Source organism: Microtus oregoni, unplaced genomic scaffold, assembly GCF_018167655.1.
Source record: "Microtus oregoni isolate MIOR12 unplaced genomic scaffold, Mior012 000099F_ref0000060, whole genome shotgun sequence".
In the NCBI taxonomy this organism is placed as follows: Eukaryota; Metazoa; Chordata; class Mammalia; order Rodentia; family Cricetidae; genus Microtus; species Microtus oregoni.
In genome coordinates, this window is record NW_024544712.1 from 2,009,221 (window position 1) to 2,027,098 (window position 17,878).

General features: G+C 41.9%; 2 protein-coding genes across 2 annotated transcripts; both read left to right on the forward strand.

Moving 5' to 3' along the window:
• Positions 1-6,483: 6,483 nt before the first annotated feature.
• LOC121443072 lies at positions 6,484-11,341 on the forward strand. Its single transcript, XM_041644755.1, has 2 exons — positions 6,484-6,607; positions 10,568-11,341. The coding sequence occupies exons 1-2, from the start codon at positions 6,484-6,486 to the stop codon at positions 11,251-11,253; spliced, it is 810 nt and encodes a 269-aa protein (XP_041500689.1). The 3' UTR covers positions 11,254-11,341.
• A 4,276-nt stretch (positions 11,342-15,617) lies between these two features.
• Positions 15,618-16,091, forward strand: LOC121443054 (transcription factor BTF3-like). Its single transcript, XM_041644736.1, has one exon. The coding sequence runs from the start codon at positions 15,618-15,620 to the stop codon at positions 16,089-16,091; it is 474 nt and encodes a 157-aa protein (XP_041500670.1).
• Positions 16,092-17,878: the final 1,787 nt, after the last annotated feature.

The following is a 17,878-nucleotide window of genomic DNA, read 5'->3' on the forward strand; positions in this document are numbered from 1 at the left end:
AAATAAAAATTAATAAATTTAAAAATAAGAGTTGCCCATCTTCTGAAATATCAGTTTCACTGTACCCCTAAAATAATAGATAATCTAAAGGCAGGGTGTGTGCCTTTAATTGCAGCAGTCTAGAGATGAAAGCAAGATCAGGATTTTGAAGTCATCACAAACTCCATAGAGAGTTCAACGCAAGCATGACCTACAGGAGAGCCTATCTAAGGAGGAAAACAACAAACAGGCCAACAGAAGTGACTTTATCTGGGGTTGCAATGCTGGGACTAGAACCAAGGACCTTACACATGCTAAGCATTCTTCCTAACTTGGCTGGATATTTTTAATTCAATAAAATCATGAGGTAAATGAAAGGACAAGAGTGAAGTCTTATGGCTTCTGTATTTCTGGCCTGTCAAATTGACCATGAGGATATTTTAACATTACTCACTCCTGGTCAAGGAATGAAATCATGCATCCAGACCTAGTATGCAAACACTAGTATCACTTGTTCACTTTTTAAAGGATTGGCAGTGCTGGGATGGAACCCAGAGCCTTCTGCATGCTATGCAAGTACTCTAGCTACACCCAATATGGAATAAGGCCCTTGAGAAATTCTTGTGTGTTCGCTTTTGTTTGGAGACAACATCTGGGTATATAGGATAAGCAGGTGTCTGCTGCCTCTGCCTTCTGTGGGCTGGAGTCATAAATGTGGGTCACCAGGTCTACCTTACATAGATTTATCTAAAGATCATTGATAAAGAATTTGAACCACCTGACAGTCACTTGCCGACAAACAGAGAAGGACTGTTTGGACAGATGATTCAGACCAAACACCATTGGAGTAACTGAGATACGGTCTACTTGTGCAAACAACACAAAATCCCACACAGGATGCACAGTGGAAAGACCAACAGCACTTTCCTGGCCAAAGGGAAATGAGGAGTTCTCACCATGCTGCAAAGGTTTTAATATGTGAGGGATGGAAACACAGTGACAGCTGTCATATTTGCAGGAGTAAGGGCTACATATCAAACTTTCTGGAAACTAATTGGTCTGTTTAGAAATGTCTAATACAAATTGGGTAGGTATATGGCAGAAACACTTGTTTCAAAGCAAGATGCTTGTTCTCGATGCAGTTGTACTGGGTAAATCCTCTATTATAAGTGACAAATGACAGTTTGAAGTGAACTGACATTCTAAGCTCTAAGCAGGGTGTGTGTGTGTGTGTGTGTGTGTGTGTGTGCGTGTGCGTGTAAACCTTTGGTAAAGATTCTAGGAAGTTAATTTTTTTTGAAACTTCTGGTGGTGATGAAGGCTAGGAATGTTTCACATCCTGATATGGATTATCTTGGGCTATCTTTACCCTTTAAGAGCCACCTATTGCCACCGCTCTGTCTGAACTAACATCCCTTTCAATATCATGTGAAATCCTTTTGGAATGAAGCAACACATCACTACCTTCTATCAACCCAAATGCAAAGAATGTTGTCAAATAACAATTGACCCTATAATCGATTTTACCCAACTTGCTCCAATTTCCCTACTTGATGTTTCCATTTAATAGAGTTGGGAGAGAGAGAGAGACAAAGAAAGACAATGAAGGCAGATAAAGTCAGTACACACCAGACCGTGTTGTCACATGCCTTTAGAAATGCATTCATAACTGTCATGCAATGAAAATGAATTCTTTTTCTATGTATTATCTTTAGTCAGTAGATCACAGTGTGCTAACAAGCACATATGCATTAAACTATATGGTTAATGTAGTGAGCCGGACAGGATCGCCATTACAAGATAGCACCAACATCCTGTCTTGTTGGTTATAAACAACTCCATATTTGGCTATGGCTTTGAGAGCTGCGCGTCCCCGCTTCCCGCATGTGCGGTGGATGAGGATCCTTGAGCCTATCCCGATGCGGTCTGGTGTCAGCTGTTGGTGGCAGCCAATCACAGGGCGACCCGTGTGCCATTTCCCTATTTAAGCAGCTGCCTAAGAGCCCTCCTCCCCTTCGCTTCCTGCTGCCTCTCCCCTTAGCTCCCTGCCCCTTTGCTCCCTGCCCCTTCGCTTCCTGCTGCCTTTCCCCTTCACTTCCTGCTCTCCCTGCCCTTCCCTTCTTGCCCCTTGTTTTCCTGCCCCCCTCGTTTCATGCTCCCCATCAATCAAGGGTACTCCAGTAAAGCGTGATCTGAGTGGAATCCTGATGTGGTGGTCGTTCTTCGTCGCTGGTCGAGAGGTCCGCCACAGCTGGTGCCGAAACCCGGGAACTTCTGTCACCAGGCGAAGGGCCAAAGAGGATTCTGAACTCAACACGCGGAGTGGCGAAGTCGGTAAGTTTCTCCCAGTATGCTAATTTCAGTCTCCCAAAGTATGCTGTTTGCGGGAGTGGGTTCTTGGGTGTTTGGTCTCGTGTTCTTGACGTTTGTGGTGTTGGTACTGGCCTGCTGTCTCTGGTTGCACTGCCGTAAGTCCGGCCGCAACGTCAGGGCGGGGAACAACATGGACGTTCTGAGAGAGGGGCGAAAGGCCCGCATTAAACACAAGAACAGGTTTTCAGATTCAGATTCAAAGGGAGGAAACTTGGAAAGGCCTGAAAGAAAAAAAGTAAAAGAAAAGGATCCTGATACAAACCTCTCTAAAAGAGAGGCTAATGAGAAGAGGGGAGGTCCCCTCTATCCAGTGCTTGAGGAATTTGCTGGCCTGGATAGGTCTGAGGAGGAGTTAGACCCTCAGGAGGAGGAAGAACTGGAGAAAGCCGCCTCTGGCAATCTTAATGTGTCATCCTATGATAGGCTTGGTAGAGGTCTGACCGCTAAACAAGATATGCTAAGAAAGGGAATTATATTCTTCTGGTTTGAGTTACCAAGGCCTCCAGATTTTTTAGAATGTGAACAGCTGCGGCTCCAAGATGTAAAGCTGCAAACACAGGACCTGCCTTGAGTACCCACAGGCTAGAACGCTAGGCCACTCCCAGCGTGGGCCTCAGGGCATAGCGCAGCACGACCCTGGTGAGGCTCACCAGCTTGAACGTCTGTCCTAGCCCGGGGCAACCGGCCTGGATCAGGTTGGCCCAACTGCTCTGCTCAGCCACACCTCCAAGCAAGGCTGAGCACATGTTCTTGTGGTTAAACAACTTTGTATTTAGGCCCAAAAGGGGTATTGCTAAGTTTTGAAGTAGATATTTGCCTAATTTTAAAAAATAGACATAATGAGATACTCCCAATGCTGGGGAAACTCTCACTCGGGTCTAGGGATGATGCGGCCCCCTGCCTGGCTCCCTGGAGGCCATCCTTGCTGAGGTCACTCACTCGTGGCTTTGGTTGGCGGGGGAGGAGTTCGACCCCAAATGACCAGGAAAAAAAATTTTAAAAAAAGAGGCCACATCCCAGTGGTCCAGGAGGGTCATAAATTCCAAAAATCCAATGGTGGTCGCAGGGGGACTCCCTGCCTCCTGGGACCACTCCCAAGGTTGTAATCAGGCTAGTTCCTAAAAAAAACAAGCTGATAATCACAAGGAGAAAACTCACTGTTTATCGGGATTGTTAACAGGATTGCAGTCTGGTTTTGTCTTCAGCTAGTTCCTGGTGCAGGGTCGCTGAAGCGGCTAGTCCTAGATTTTTGGTTCTTCTCTTCCTGCTGGAAGAGTCTGGTTTGTTCAGGTTTTTCAATACGATGTGTGATCCAAAGATGGCTGTGTCGGTTTACACTTCCAGCAATAAGGTTTTTTCTTTACCCACATTTTCTCAAACATAAATTGTTGACAAAAATTTTTAATCTTGGTCATTTTTACAAGGATAAGATAAAATCTCAGAGTTTTGGTTTACATTTCTCTGATGGCTAAAGGATGTTATGTTTAAAATTTTTTTAAATGTCTCTCAGTCATTTTTAAGTTCGTCTGTTGAGAGTTTTCAGTTTAGGTCTGTAACAAATATTTTTATTGGATTAATTTTTAATAACTAATTTCCTGAGTTCTTCATATATTTTTGAAATGGGTTTATGATAAGTAAAGATCTTTTCCCACTATATAGCCTTGTTATACAAAAGTTTCTCAGTTCAGGAGATTTATGGTTTCTCCAAATGTTTGTGCCACTAAGGCTATGTTTAAGATATCACAAAATGTGCTTCAAAAATTTTTCTCTGTGAGGTTCAACATAATTTTTATATGCTAAGGCCTTTGGCTCATTTAAACTTAAGTTTTGTACATAGAGATGGATGTAGATCTATTTTCATTTTTCTACATGTTGGGGCCTGGTCTTGGCACCAGATAAGATCCAACAGACTACTGCTATAAAATTTCTGGGGGCAATTATATCCCCTTTGACGGTGACCCCTCAAAAGATTTCCATTCGCACCCATCATTTGAGGACACTTAATGATTTTCAACAATTATTGGGGGATATTAATTGGATTAGGGGGTATTTAAACATCCCCCGGGCAAAGTTGTTGCCCTTGTTTTCTATTTTGAAAGGTGATCCAAATGTTAATTCGTACAGAACTTTGACCCCCTTGGCTGAAAAGGCTTTAAAACAGGTGGAGAAAGCAATGACTAAGGCACAATTGTGCCAAGTCGATCCTGCTTTGCCCATATTCTTATGCATCTTAAAAACTGCACATTACCCTACTGGGGTGCTATGGCAAGATGGCCCTTTATGGTGGATCCATGGTAATTCTTCAGGTACCAAAGCCATTCAATATTATCCCGAGTTGGTTGCTTCTCAAGCGGTATTGGGGATAAAACATTGCTTAACATCTTTTGCAACCATGCCAGATAAATTGATTATTCCCTATACCAAGGGACAGGTGGAGACATTGACAGCTACAGTAAATAAATGGGCTGTTTTGGTTTGTGCTTTTCCTAACCTTATTGATAATCATTATCCAAGACATCCCCTATTAAATTTTATGGAAAGGAACTTAGTGTATTTTCCTAAGGTTACCTTTAAAAAGCCCATTAATATGGCCTTGACTGTTTTTACTGATGGCTCCAAAACTGGCAAAGGTGCCATAGTAATTCAAGGTAGGGAACCCATTTTGCTTGATTTTCGACCTGATTCCCCACAAGTCACGGAATGTATGACCGTGCTGGAAGTTTTTAAAAGATTTTCAGAACCCTTCAATTTATTTTCAGATTCTAAATATGTGGTAAATGCTGTTGCCTCATTGGAGGTGGCTGCCTTTGTTAGAAATTCAAGTACAGTTTCCAATATTTTGTGTCAAATTCAAGCATGCATTTTACAAAGGGATAATCCCTTTTTCATTGGACATATTCGGGCTCATACTTTGCTTCCAGGACCCATGTCTGAGGCCAATGATTTGGCTGACTGCCTTACCCGGTCCATGGCTTTGGTCGTCTCGGACCCTGTAGAATTAGCATGAGATTTTCATAAGCTTTGGCATGTGCCTGCCAATACCCTTAGAAAAAATTTCATATTTCCAGACAGATAGCCAGAGATATAGTTAAAGCCTGTTCTTCATGTGTGACCTTTTTATACCCCCCTAATGTTGGGGTCAACCCTAGAGGGCTGCAACCTAACGCGTTGTGGCAAATGGATGTTACCCATCTGCCTGATTTTGGCAAATTAAAATATTTACATGTATCAGTGGATACCTTTTCTGGCATTATTCATGCCACGCCCCTAGTGGGAGAAAAGGTGACTCATGTAAAAACACATTGCCTTGAGGCATTGGCTGCCTGGGGAAAACCCCTATGCCTGAAGACAGACAATGGCCCGGCATATACCTCCCATGGATTTCGTGCCTTTTGTGCACAGCTCCAAGTGACCCACATTACGGGTCTTCCAAACAATCCACAAGGACAAGGAATTGTGGAGAGAGCCAACAGAAATATTAAAGAAATTCTACAAAAACAAAAAGGGGGAATAGCTGAATCCGCTTCTGTTGAAATACGGAGCGGCGGGCTGTGTCCCGCCACCCGGCTAGCTTTACCCGAAATAATTACACGGAAACTGTATTCTTTTAAACACTGCCTGACCCATTAGTTTCAGTTTCTTATTGGCTAGCTTTTACATATTGATCTAACCCATTTCTATTAATCTGTGTAGCCCACGAGCTGGCTTACCAGGAATGATCTTAACCTGCGTCTGTCTGGAGTGGGAGAATCATGGCGACTCCCTGACTCAGCTTCTTCCTCCCAGCATTCCGTTCTGTTTATTCCGCCTACCTAAGGGTTGGCCTATCAAATGGGTCTAGGCAGTTTCTTTATTAATAAGAAATTACTCCCACATCACGCTTCCCCCAGGGAAAGAATCTCCCTTGCTCTCTTCACACTTAACTTTTTAAACCTGAATGAGTTGGGTACTGCAGCAGCTGAAAAGCATGCAGCAGGCCCTATGGAACAAAAGGAATATGTGATGTGGAAATATGTATTGGATAACAAATGGTATGGACTGGATCTTGCGATGGCAAGATCCAGGGGAGCTGTATGTGTTTTTCCACAGGGCCAAGAGGCTCCGCTTTGGGTTCCGAGCCGGCTGACACGCATGATCAAGGAAGCTCCTAAGGATGAGGCTGAGTCTCTGGAGGAAGTTCCAGCTGACATCCCTGATGACATGGATCCAGGGGAAGGCGGAGCACAGAAGGAGAATCCTGTCAGCCCTCCCAAAGGTGATGCCTGTTCGGCATGATTTCCCCAGATTTTTACCACCAATAGAAACCTTGATTTACTATTTTTAATGTATAAGTCTAAAGTGGCCCTTTTAGGAGAAGCACGTAACATTACAGAGAAAGGGTCCCTGTGCTTTTCGTTGCATGGGCATGTTTTTGGCAAGCTGCCTGGGTGGCTGTGTGTTGTGCCTGTGGTTGGTTTGCTGCCTTCGAGCCCAGACCAATAGGGATAAGGCTATATTGGGATAAGGTTGTAATCTCTCAGGCATTAGCTACCCTGGAATGTGGCTCCTTCCCCCAGATATGGATGTCAGCAATAAGAGACGCTTAGGGCTTCCATCCTGCACAGCCTTTGCACCCCATGGGATCTGTTGATCCATTGCACTTGGGTAGGTGTGCGGATGTAGATTTCTGCGGCTCAGCCTATGCACCCCATGGGATCTGTTGATCCATTGCACTTGGGTAGGTGTGCGGATGTAGGTTCCTGCGACACAGCCTTTGCACCCCCGGGGTTCCTCGAGTACCCATTGCACAGGGGAAGGTGTGTCCATGGAAAATATCTTCCATCCTCGATCGACCAACACATCATGAGGTGGGGGTCAGATTGGATGACGTTAGTCCTGCGCTCATTGCTTACAAACAATAAGGGGGAACTGTAGTGAGCCGGACAGGATCGCCATTACAAGATGGCGCCAACATCCTGTCTTGTTGGTTATAAACAACTCCATATTTGGCTATGGCTTTGAGAGCTGTGCGTCCCCGCTTCCCGCATGTGTGGTGGATGAGGATCCTTGAGCCTATCCCGATGCGGTCTGGTGTCAGCTGTTGGTGGCAGCCAATCACAGGGCGACCCGTGTGCCATTTCCCTATTTAAGCAGCTGCCTAAGAGCCCTCCTCCCTTCGCTTCCTGCTGCCTCTCCCCTTAGCTCCCCGCCCCTTTGCTCCCTGCCCCTTCGCTTCCTGCTGCCTTTCCCCTTCACTTCCTGCTCTCCCTGCCCTTCCCTTCTTGCCCCTTGTTTTCCTGCCCCCCTCGTTTCATGCTCCCCATCAATCAAGGGTACTCCAGTAAAGCGTGATCTGAGTGGAATCCTGATGTGGTGGTCGTTCTTCGTCGCTGGTCGAGAGGTCCGCCACAGGTTAACACATCCAAAACCGTTTGAAACTCTGAACAAGCCTATCATGGAGGTTTATCATTCCTGAATTTTATTAAATTAGAATTTATTGCTGGGTTGAGATGACTCACATCTTAAATTCCAGCCTCCGGGAGTCAGAGGCAGGCAGATCTCTGAGCTTGATTAATATCTGGGAAGTCAATTGGATTCCATTGGTCAACCACTGTTTTAATGTCAATATCAAGCTGTTTTCATTACTGTAGCTCTGAAATAGAGCTTGATGTCATTGATGGTGATGACTCTGGAAGTTCCTTTATTGTACAGGAATGTTTTGGTGATTATGTGTTTTTTGTTTTTCCATATGAAGTTTAGTATTGTTCTTTCAAGGTCTATGAAGAATTATGTTGGGATTTTGATGAGGATTTCATTGAATCTATAGATTACTTTTGGTAGTATTGGCATTTTTATTATGTTGATCCTCTCTATCCAAGAAGATGGGAGATCTTTCCATCTTCTGTTGTATTCTTCAATTTCTTTCTTCAAAGACTTAATGTTTTTGTCGAATAGGTCTTTCACTTGTTTGGTTGTTGTTACCCCAAGATATCTTATGCTATTTATGGCTAATGTGAAGGGTGATGTTTCTCTGTTTTCTTTCTCAGTCTCTTATGATTTGTATATAGAAGGGATATTGATTTTTTTGAGTTGACCTTGTATCCTGTCACTTTACTGAAGGTATTTATCAGCTTTAGGAGTTCCCTCGAAGGGATTTTGGGGTCACTTATATATATTGTCTTATCATCTGAAAATAACAAATGTTTGACTTCTTCCTTTCCAATTTTTAATGCCCTTGATTTCCTTTTGTTATCCTACTGCTCTATCCAGAACTTCAGGAACTATGTTGAAGAGATATGAAGAGAGTGGCAGCCTTGTCTTATTCCTGATGATTTTAGTGGAATTGCCTATTTAGTTTGATGTTATCTGTTGGCTTGTTGTATATTGCTTTTATTATATTTAGATATGTTACTTGCATTACTCATGTCTTCAAGGCCTTTATCATGAAGGGGTTTGGATTTTGGTGAATGATTTTTCATCATGTAATGAGATGATCATATGGCTTTTTTCTTTCATTTTATTTATATGATGGAATACCTTGATAGATTTTCATATGTTGAACCATCTCTGCATGACTTGGATGAAGCCAACATGGTCATGATGATTTTTTTCATGTATTCTGGGATTCAGTTTTCTGTTATTTTCTAGAGTATTTTTGCCTCTATGTTCATGAGTGAGATCAATCAGTTATTCTCTTTCTTGGTTGAGGTTTTGTGTTGTTTCAGTATCAAGGAAACTGTAGCCCCATGAAAAGTGTTTGACAATGTTTCTTCAATTTCTGTCATATGGAATACTTTGAGGAGGAAAAATATTAGCTCTGTTTGGATGCTCTGATAGAATTCTGCACTAAAATCATCTGGCTCTGGGTTTTTTTTTTTGGTTGGGAAGCTTTTGGATGACAGCTTCTATTTCCATTTAATAAGTCTATTTAAATTGTTCGCCTGTTCTTAATTTAATTTTGGTATATGGTATCTATCCAGAAAATTTTCCATTTCTATTTTGTTTTCCAATTATGTGGAGTACAGGGTTTTGTAATATGACCTAATGATTTTCTGGATTTTTTTAAGTGTCTGTTGATATGTTGCCCTTTTCCTTTCTGATTTTGTTAATTTGGATGTTCTCTCTTTGCCTTTTGATTAGTTTGGATAAGGGTTTGTCTGTCTTGTTAATTTTCTCAAAGAACCAGCTCTTTGTTTCATTTATTCTTTGTATTATTTTCTTTGTTTCTATTTTATTGAATTCAGCCCTCAATTTGATGATTTCCTGTCTTCTACTCCTGCTGGGTACATCTGCTTCTTTTTGTTCAAGAGCTCTCAGGTGTGTTGTTAAGTCACTAGTGTCAGTTTTCTGTATTTTCTTTATGTGGACACTAAGTGATTTCTTCTATCTCTTGTATTCTGCTGGTTATGCTTGTTTCTGTAGTCTCTATTCGTTTACCTAGATTTTCCATGTCCAGCCGGCCCTCTGTTTGTGTTTTCTTCTTTGCCTCCATTTCAGTTTTCAAGTCTTGAACTGTTTCCATTATCTGTTTGATTGTTTTTCCTTGGTTTCCTAGGGTATCATTCACTGATTTATTCATTCTTCAAACTTTCTGTTATATTTCTCATCCATTTCTATAAGGGCATTTTTTACATGCTGTTTAAGGGCGCCAATCACTTTCATAAAGTCAATTTTTTCTACTTCTTCTTGATTAAGGTGTTCATGTCCTCCTGTTGTGAGGTCGCTGGGATCTGGTGGTTTCATGTTGATTTTCAGATTGTTGGGTGAATTCTCGCATTGGCGCCTGCCCATCTCTTCCTCCGAATGCTTCCCTATGGATCTTCTTTTACAGGATCAGGTCTCCTTGCCTACTGATGTACCTTCCCAGTGATGGCACTCCCCAGTGATGGCTCTCCTGGTGCTCAAGCGATGTCTCACCCCAATGATGGCTCTCCTGGTGCCAACATCAGATCTCCGTGCTGGTTGGGTGGTTCATAAACAAAGCGCCTACCTTGCTTGCTGCAGACAGGCTATTGAAACAAAGGAGCTTCCACCCGCACATTTCAGCATTTGATAGATATAGTGAAATTGCTAATCAAAACCTCTTATAGAGGGAACTTTGGCCATAGGTATATTACTTAAATACAACTTTCTGTGACAGCAATGACAAGGTATAAGAACTTATTGCTCTGTAAACCATAACTCATTTTGTTTTCCACTGTCCCTTGTGTTCCTGACTTGACTATATACTTGTTCAATTTCATCTTCAGACTTGCCAATGCGAAGGAGTACATCTTCAAGTTTAGTGGCCTCCTTTGCAGCCTATCAGCCTTGGTGTTTGAGATTGTCATAGCAAGCAGCCAATTCTGGCGCCTCTGGGAATTCAATGACAAGCTTGTGCAATTCATGTCTTTTGGACTTTGGGAAGCTTACTACCCTCAAGAATTTAATGTTTCAGGCACTGTAACCAAGATTCTGGTGCACACCCCTATCAATTCCACTTGGACCATTTCACCTGAATTTCAGTATGCACAGACCCTGATAATGTGGGCTGTTTTGATGAAGCTTGTAGTTCTGATTTTCAGTGCAATTGCCATTAATATTGGCTGCATGAAAGACCCATTTATTGAGATGCAGTTATATTGCTACAAGGTTGCTGCCTTAGTTTTGTGTGTTAGCAGCATCTTCACATTTGTTTCTGTGAGCTGGAACCACTTTGTAGATCATTATGACCAAACCACTCTTGACTTTCCACCTGACTATCCGGTTAAAAAAGAAGCCTTAATAAGCAAACACTATACTGTTGTGTTCCCAATAGGGGTACTAATTGCCACCATGTCACTCTTTGGTGCTATCTTTTTTCTCTTAGAGATAAACTCTTTGAAACTAAAGAATCAGGTGAAGGCCAAGTGTGCTTCCGTAGTGGCCGAGGAAAAGATATGAAGTGAGAACTACATTTGCAACATCTGTCAGAAGAATCCTAGAAGAAAGTTCCTACTCATTTAAAAACTCTTGTAGTTCTCAACTTGTTCTAAATAAAGCATCAACTTTATTTTCTTGGTCTGTCTAAATGACTTCCTCCTCTGTCTAACCTGTTTCTTTCTTTGGGTATTTTCGTATCCTAATCTCTGAAGGCCATGATCATGCGTTCAGATATTTCCGACAGGCAATAGCAGGGAAAAGTAATGGTGAAATGCAAGTTTCAAAGATATTTATCATAGGATAAATATCAAGTGAAAGAAGGTTTGTAAGGAAGCTGACACATAAACAGAAAAGTAAACACAATTCTGTCTGGAGACACTCTGAAACTCAGGTCTCCTGAAGGCAGAGCTGGACTTCATAGTGTTAGCACTGCAGATAGTGTGTTCCCTTGTCATGTAGTAGGAAGACTATGCTGTACACTGGTCAGTCATGCATATCTTTCTGTTTGTGAGTTTCACAAATTGCCGAGCATTCCCTGTGTGCTCTGATCGAGAATATGGTGTAAAGATCAGAGGGCTGCTTGTCCGAGTTGTTTTTGTTGTTTTTACCTTCAGAAACACTGGGTTCAAACCCACATTAAGCTTGGTGGCAAGCTTACATAGCCACTGGGCAATCTCACTAACTTCAAATATACCCCCATTTCACCTAAGGATATCCCATGCTTGGCATCCATAGAATGTAGACCATTTTATAAAGTAAAAGAAATTTGCTTGCAAATGGGAAGAACTAGAAAAGCTCATCCTGAGTGAGGTAACCCAGACCCAGAAAGACAATTATTGTATGTACTCACTTCTAAGTGAATATTAGCTGTAAGGTAACCATGATGCAATCACAGGCCCAGGGAGGATAACCATGCTACAATCACAGGCTCAGAGAGAAGCTAATTAACAAGGGGTTACAATGGGGCTTGAGACTCTCACTGTGAAAGGGTAATAGAATAGACATCACTGATGGATGGGAGAGGGGTCTAGATGTGGGCAAGGCATGGGAACAGGATGGATCAGGTGAGGGGAAAATGGAGAGAGAGTACTGAGAGAGACAACTGGCTTCTGGGACATTTCTGGGATGAGCTAAAAACCTAGTAAAATGGAAACTCCCAGCAATCTATGAGGTAACCCATTCCTCTCCATCATGCCTTGTACTCCATCCATTCTGCCTCCTCTGTTTCTCTTCCGAAAAGGGTGGGCCTCCCATGGATTTCAGTCAATCACGGAATATCAAGTTCTATTGAGGCTAGGTATCTCCTGTTTTATTTAGACTGGATGAGGTAATCTGGTAGGCAAAACGGGTCCCCAAAGTATGCAACAGCCTCAGAGATAGCCCCTGTTGCCATTGTTAGGAGTCCCACAAGAAGACCAATCTACATGGCTGTAACACACACACACACACACACACACACACACACACACACATACGTACACAGAAGGCCTAGGGTTTCTGATTTTCTTTGTTAGATTTACATAACTTTATTCACCAGGGCAATGTCTAACCACAAAGTCCTATTTCCTGCATCTCTGCTACTATAAGGATTCCCTGCTTAATCCCATTAAAGCCAGGCCTATCAGAATAATCTGCAATCCTCAAGTCCTGACTGTATATTATACATTGGAATTCCCTGTTGCTTTTGACCATATCTTACTCTTCTTTTTAATCCTTTTTTGCATAATAGTTCAGGTTTAATAATTAAAGCATTAATCAAATAACAACATATGTCAAATGATCAGAAGAGGTTAAGCAGCTTGTACCACAGATCAATATGTTATGTTCTGTGGACTTAAGGGCCTATTGCTTCAAAAGCAACAGGAAGAATGTGTTTATAACAATAGCTGAAAATAAATGATAAATATGAGCATAGGAATATAGTAGGTGAAAATATTCTACACATGAAAAAGACAAAATATTCAGAAAATGATTATCTGGGCATGTTTGTTTGTTTATTTATTTATTTATTAAAGATTTCTGTCTCCTCCCCGCCATCACCTCCCATTTCCCTCCCCCTCCCCCAATCAAGTTCCCCTTCCCTAATCAGCCCAAAGAGCAATCAGGATTCCCTGCCCTGTGGGGAGTCCAAGGACCTCCCACCTCCTTCCAGGTCTAGTAAGGTGAACATCCAAACAGCCTAGGCTCCCACAAAGCCAGTATGTGCAGTAGGATCAAAACCCAGTGCCATTGTTCTTGACTTCTCAGCAGTCCTCATTGTCCGCTATGTTCAGCAAATCCGGTTTTATCCCAGGCTTTTTTAGACCCAGTCCAGCTGGCCTTGGTGAGTTCCCGATAGAACATCCCCATTGCCTCAGTGTGAGGGTGTACCCCTCGCATTCCTGAGTTCCTTGCTTGTGCTCTCTTATCCTTCTCCTTATTTGGGCCTTGGGGTTTCAGTCCGGTGCTCCAATGTGGAACTCTGTCTCTGTCTCCTTTCATCGCCTGATGAAGGTTAATATCCAGGAGGATGACTATATGTTTTTCTTTGGGTTCACCTTCTTATTTAGCTTCTCTAGGATCACGAATTATAGCCTCAATGTCCTTTATTTATGGCTAGAAACTAATTATCAGTGAGTACATCAGGAGACCGCTTCCTAAGTACAACCCCAGCAGCATAGACATTAAGGGCATCATTGAATAAATGGGACCTCCTGAGACTGAGAAGCTTCTGTAAAGCAAAGGACACTGTCATTAAGACAAAAAGGCAACCCACTGACTGGGAGAAGATCTTCACCAACTCTGCAACTGACAAAGGTCTGATCTCCAAAATATATAAAGAACTCAAGAAACTAGACTGTAAAAGGCTAATCAACCCAATTATAAAATGGGGCACTGAGCTGAACAGAGAATTCTCAACAGAAGAAGTTCAAATGTCCAAAAGATACTTAAGGTCATGCCCAACTTCCTTAGCAATCAGGGAAATGCAAATCAAGACAACTTTAAGATACCATCTAACATCTGTCAGAACGGCTAAAATCAAAAACACCAATGATAGCCTTTGCTGGAGAGGTTGTGGAGTAAGGGGCACACTCATACATTGCTGGTGGGAATGCAAACTTGTGCAACCACTTTGGAAATCAGTGTGGCAGTTTCTCAGGAAATTCAGGATCAACCTACCCCTGGACCCAGCAATACCACTCTTGGGAATATACCCAAGAGATGCCCTATCATACAACAAAAATATATGCTCAACTATGTTCATGGCAGCATTGTTTGTAATAGCCAGAACCTGGAAAAATCCTAGATGCCCTTCAATGGAAGAATGGATGAAGAATGTATGGAATATATACATATTAGAGTACTACTCAGCATTAAAAAACAATGACTTCTTGAATCTTCTGTTTAATCCTAATGCTCTTAATAGTAGTTCTCATCATATAGTTTCTATACCAGCTTTCCCTGATGGATCCATAAGAAATAAACTCATGTTCTTGTCCTCTTCATAGTCCCAAGTCCTATCTGTGGGAACACAGATTAAGCACTAATTTCCATGATGATTTTCCCCATAACCTCTTCTGCTCTGTGCCATTTCCATACTCCTTGGCTTTGCTCTGGTAACACAAGTTCATTCACTGGCTTTCTCTGCCATGTACCATAAGAACAGGTCTTGCTCTAGTGCCTTGATATGATACCTACTTCTCAATACACACATTGCTTAGCCATTTTCATACTGCAAAAACCTCAGCTGTCAGAGTTTTCCTCATGTCCCCAGTCCTACTTCTGATCACACAATCATGTAACTGCCTTGCCTTGTGAGTGCCCCTATTCTATATACACCTCCTTTATCTCCAAATACAAAGCCCTAGACCTGAATGCAGAATCAGTCATCAGTTTTCCTCATGACACTCAACTTATCCTCTGCTATCTCTGGACTAGCCAACTGTACATTGGCTTTGCATGGGAATTTTCCAAGAATAACATTTCACAGCCTCAAAACCACACTTCTAACCCAACCAGTAGTCATGCAAGTACTACATCAGATTTCATCAAATCCAAATTCATCTGATCCATCTCTACACTTCAGTTCGACCCCGTGTTTGCGGGAATCTAACACATGATTGGCTCTGGAGACAAAAGACGGATACCACATGAGAACTGAAGGAGACTTTGAAAGGACAAACAAGACCCATACCCATTCAAACCAGACCATATGCCAGTATTATTAACTGTGTAGCAGACACAAAAAACTCCACTAACCAAGAAGATATTTGCAATTGATACTTGCTGGAAAAAGAAGATCCGATCTGCCATCTTGCGTCCCCGCATTATCTCAGCTGGTCCGCCCGAGACCCCCTGAGCGCAAACCCTAGTCCCGCACAAGGCCCCATTTCCACTCCGACAAGATGAAAGAATCGATCATGAACCAGGAAAAACTGGCCAACCTGCAGGCAGAAGTGCGCATTGGTGGGAAAGGAACTGCTCACAGAAAGAAGAAGGTGGTTCACAGAACAGCCACAGCAGATGATAAAAAACTCCAGTTCTCCTTAAAGAAGTTCTCTGGTACTGAAGAGGTGAACATGGTCACAAACCAAGGAACAGTGATCCATTTTAACAACCCTAAAATTCAGGCGTCTCGGGCAGCAAACACCTTCACCGTTACAGGCCATGCCGAGACAAAGCAACTGACAGAAATGCTTCCCAGCATTCTAAACCAGCTTGGGGCAGACAGTCTGACTAGTTTAAGGAGACTGGCTGAAGCTCTGCCCAAACAATATGTGGATGGAAAAACACCCCTTGCTACTGGAGAGGATGATGATGATGAAGTCCCAGATCTGGTGGAGAATTTTGATGAGGCTTCTTACAATGAGGCAAACTGAACGGAGGCGACTTCTGAAGAACTGACACTTGCAGAAGTTACAGGAGCTGCTATTTTATAACATGGCTGCTTTGTAAAGGTCTTTTGTTTATGGATCTGATCAAATCTAGATCGCTAATATTTTTAAGCCCAAGCCCCTTGGACACTGCAGTTCTTTTCAGTTTTTGCTTAAACACAATTCATTCTTTGCAGCAAATTAAGCTGAAGAAGCCTGGGAATAAATTTTGGAAAAGGGTTAATAAAATTCTTTGCCTAGAAAAAAAATAAAAAGAACATCAGTTTTGTTCAATGGAATAAACTCGGAATACTCAATACATTCCATTGTAGGGTTCATAACTAGCAGTAGCTGGCCAATGCAAACCGTATACCATGTGTTCATTTTGTATTTTCGTCTTTCTTGTATTAAGATTTTTTTCAGAGAGATAGAGAAAGCTAAGACTGAACTAGTGGGCAGGTAGAGATGTGGGAAACAAAGGAAGTAGAAAACTTTGTTGAAGGGAGAAATCATGATAAATTTATTTTATGAGAATTTTTTCAAATTAATCTTAGATTAATTTATACCTTTAATAGATTAATTATATCTCTAAAGGTTTGTACATATGAGAGGGACATTAACCACTCTGGCCCTTTAAAACTATATATCTTGACTCTGATTCTTTGCTCATAATGTGACATTCATCTCTGGTAGCTACTGAAACAAGAATTTTTAAAGTCTCTTTTATACTGGGCATTCACTAGCATTTGGCCTTCATAGAAGGGAAGAAAGGCAAGTATTTTATGTTTTCTACATGGTTTCTGTTAAAAGCTTTCAATTTCAGGAGACATAGAAGATCAAAGAAGTCAATGACCTAAGATTCAACTCTTTGTTGATATCATTTCTATGTCAGTAAATCCTACTGAATATAAGTACTGGGAATCCCTGTGTAGCTGTCAAGGCTCTGTAGCCTGTATTGAGCTTTATACATTTGTAGTTTCCTGAAACTCAGTATGTGAATTAGACTTTCTGTGGTTTTTTCTGCTTATATAATGGGGTAATGATTGCGTGAATCTCATTGGAGGGTCAGGACTATCAGATGGGCTAATATCCCTGAAGAGTATAAATGAGGCTTCAACTAAGCAAAGCAGAGGAAGGGGTTGGTTTGTGTGAACCAGGGGTTGATGGTGAGACACCATTCTGAGCTGAAATATCTGCCTAACAGAACTTCTTTTACTGAAGGTGATTCAACTCTTGTGCGACTACCTGTCTGTTCAACATTTCCTGCTATTTGGAAGATATTTATGATCTCGGCATTTCTCAAATGGATCTCTTCCTCCTGGATAAACAAAGGTAAAAGCTTAAGATGAGCTTCATGGGGGGTTTCAAATTGGATCTTTATGAAGCATAAGCACCTCCTCCATGGGTTTCAGACATGGGCAAAAGTAAATCTTGCCATGCTCATTTGTCTTGCACAACAGAATTTTCCACCCTGATTCTGGTTGTGCTTCAAAACTCACTGATTCTGACATCAAAAGGCTCAGATCTGCCTTAACAAGGAAGAGGGCGAGGGCATTGGTCTGTCTAAATGACTTCTTCCTCTGTCTAACTTGTTTCTTTCTTTGGATATTTTCATTTCCCAATCTCTGAAGGCCATGATCATGCGTTCAGATATTTCTGACAAGCAGTAGCAAGCAAAAGTAATGGTGAAATGCATGTTGCAAAAAATTTATCACAAGATAAATATCAAGTGAAAGAAGGTTGTAAGGAAACTGACACATAAATAGAAAAGTAAACACCATTTTATCTGGAGA

Bases quoted from the DNA above. Each gene is read 5' to 3' on its own strand.
- LOC121443072 (XM_041644755.1), top strand. From the start codon at position 6,484: ATGATCAAGGAAGCTCCTAAGGATGAGGCTGAGTCTCTGGAGGAAGTT. The intron at 6,608-10,567 runs GTGATGCCTGTT...TATACTTGTTCA, and splicing joins TCCTGTCAGCCCTCCCAAAG to ATTTCATCTTCAGACTTGCC.
- LOC121443054 (XM_041644736.1), top strand. From the start codon at position 15,618: ATGAAAGAATCGATCATGAACCAGGAAAAACTGGCCAACCTGCAGGCA.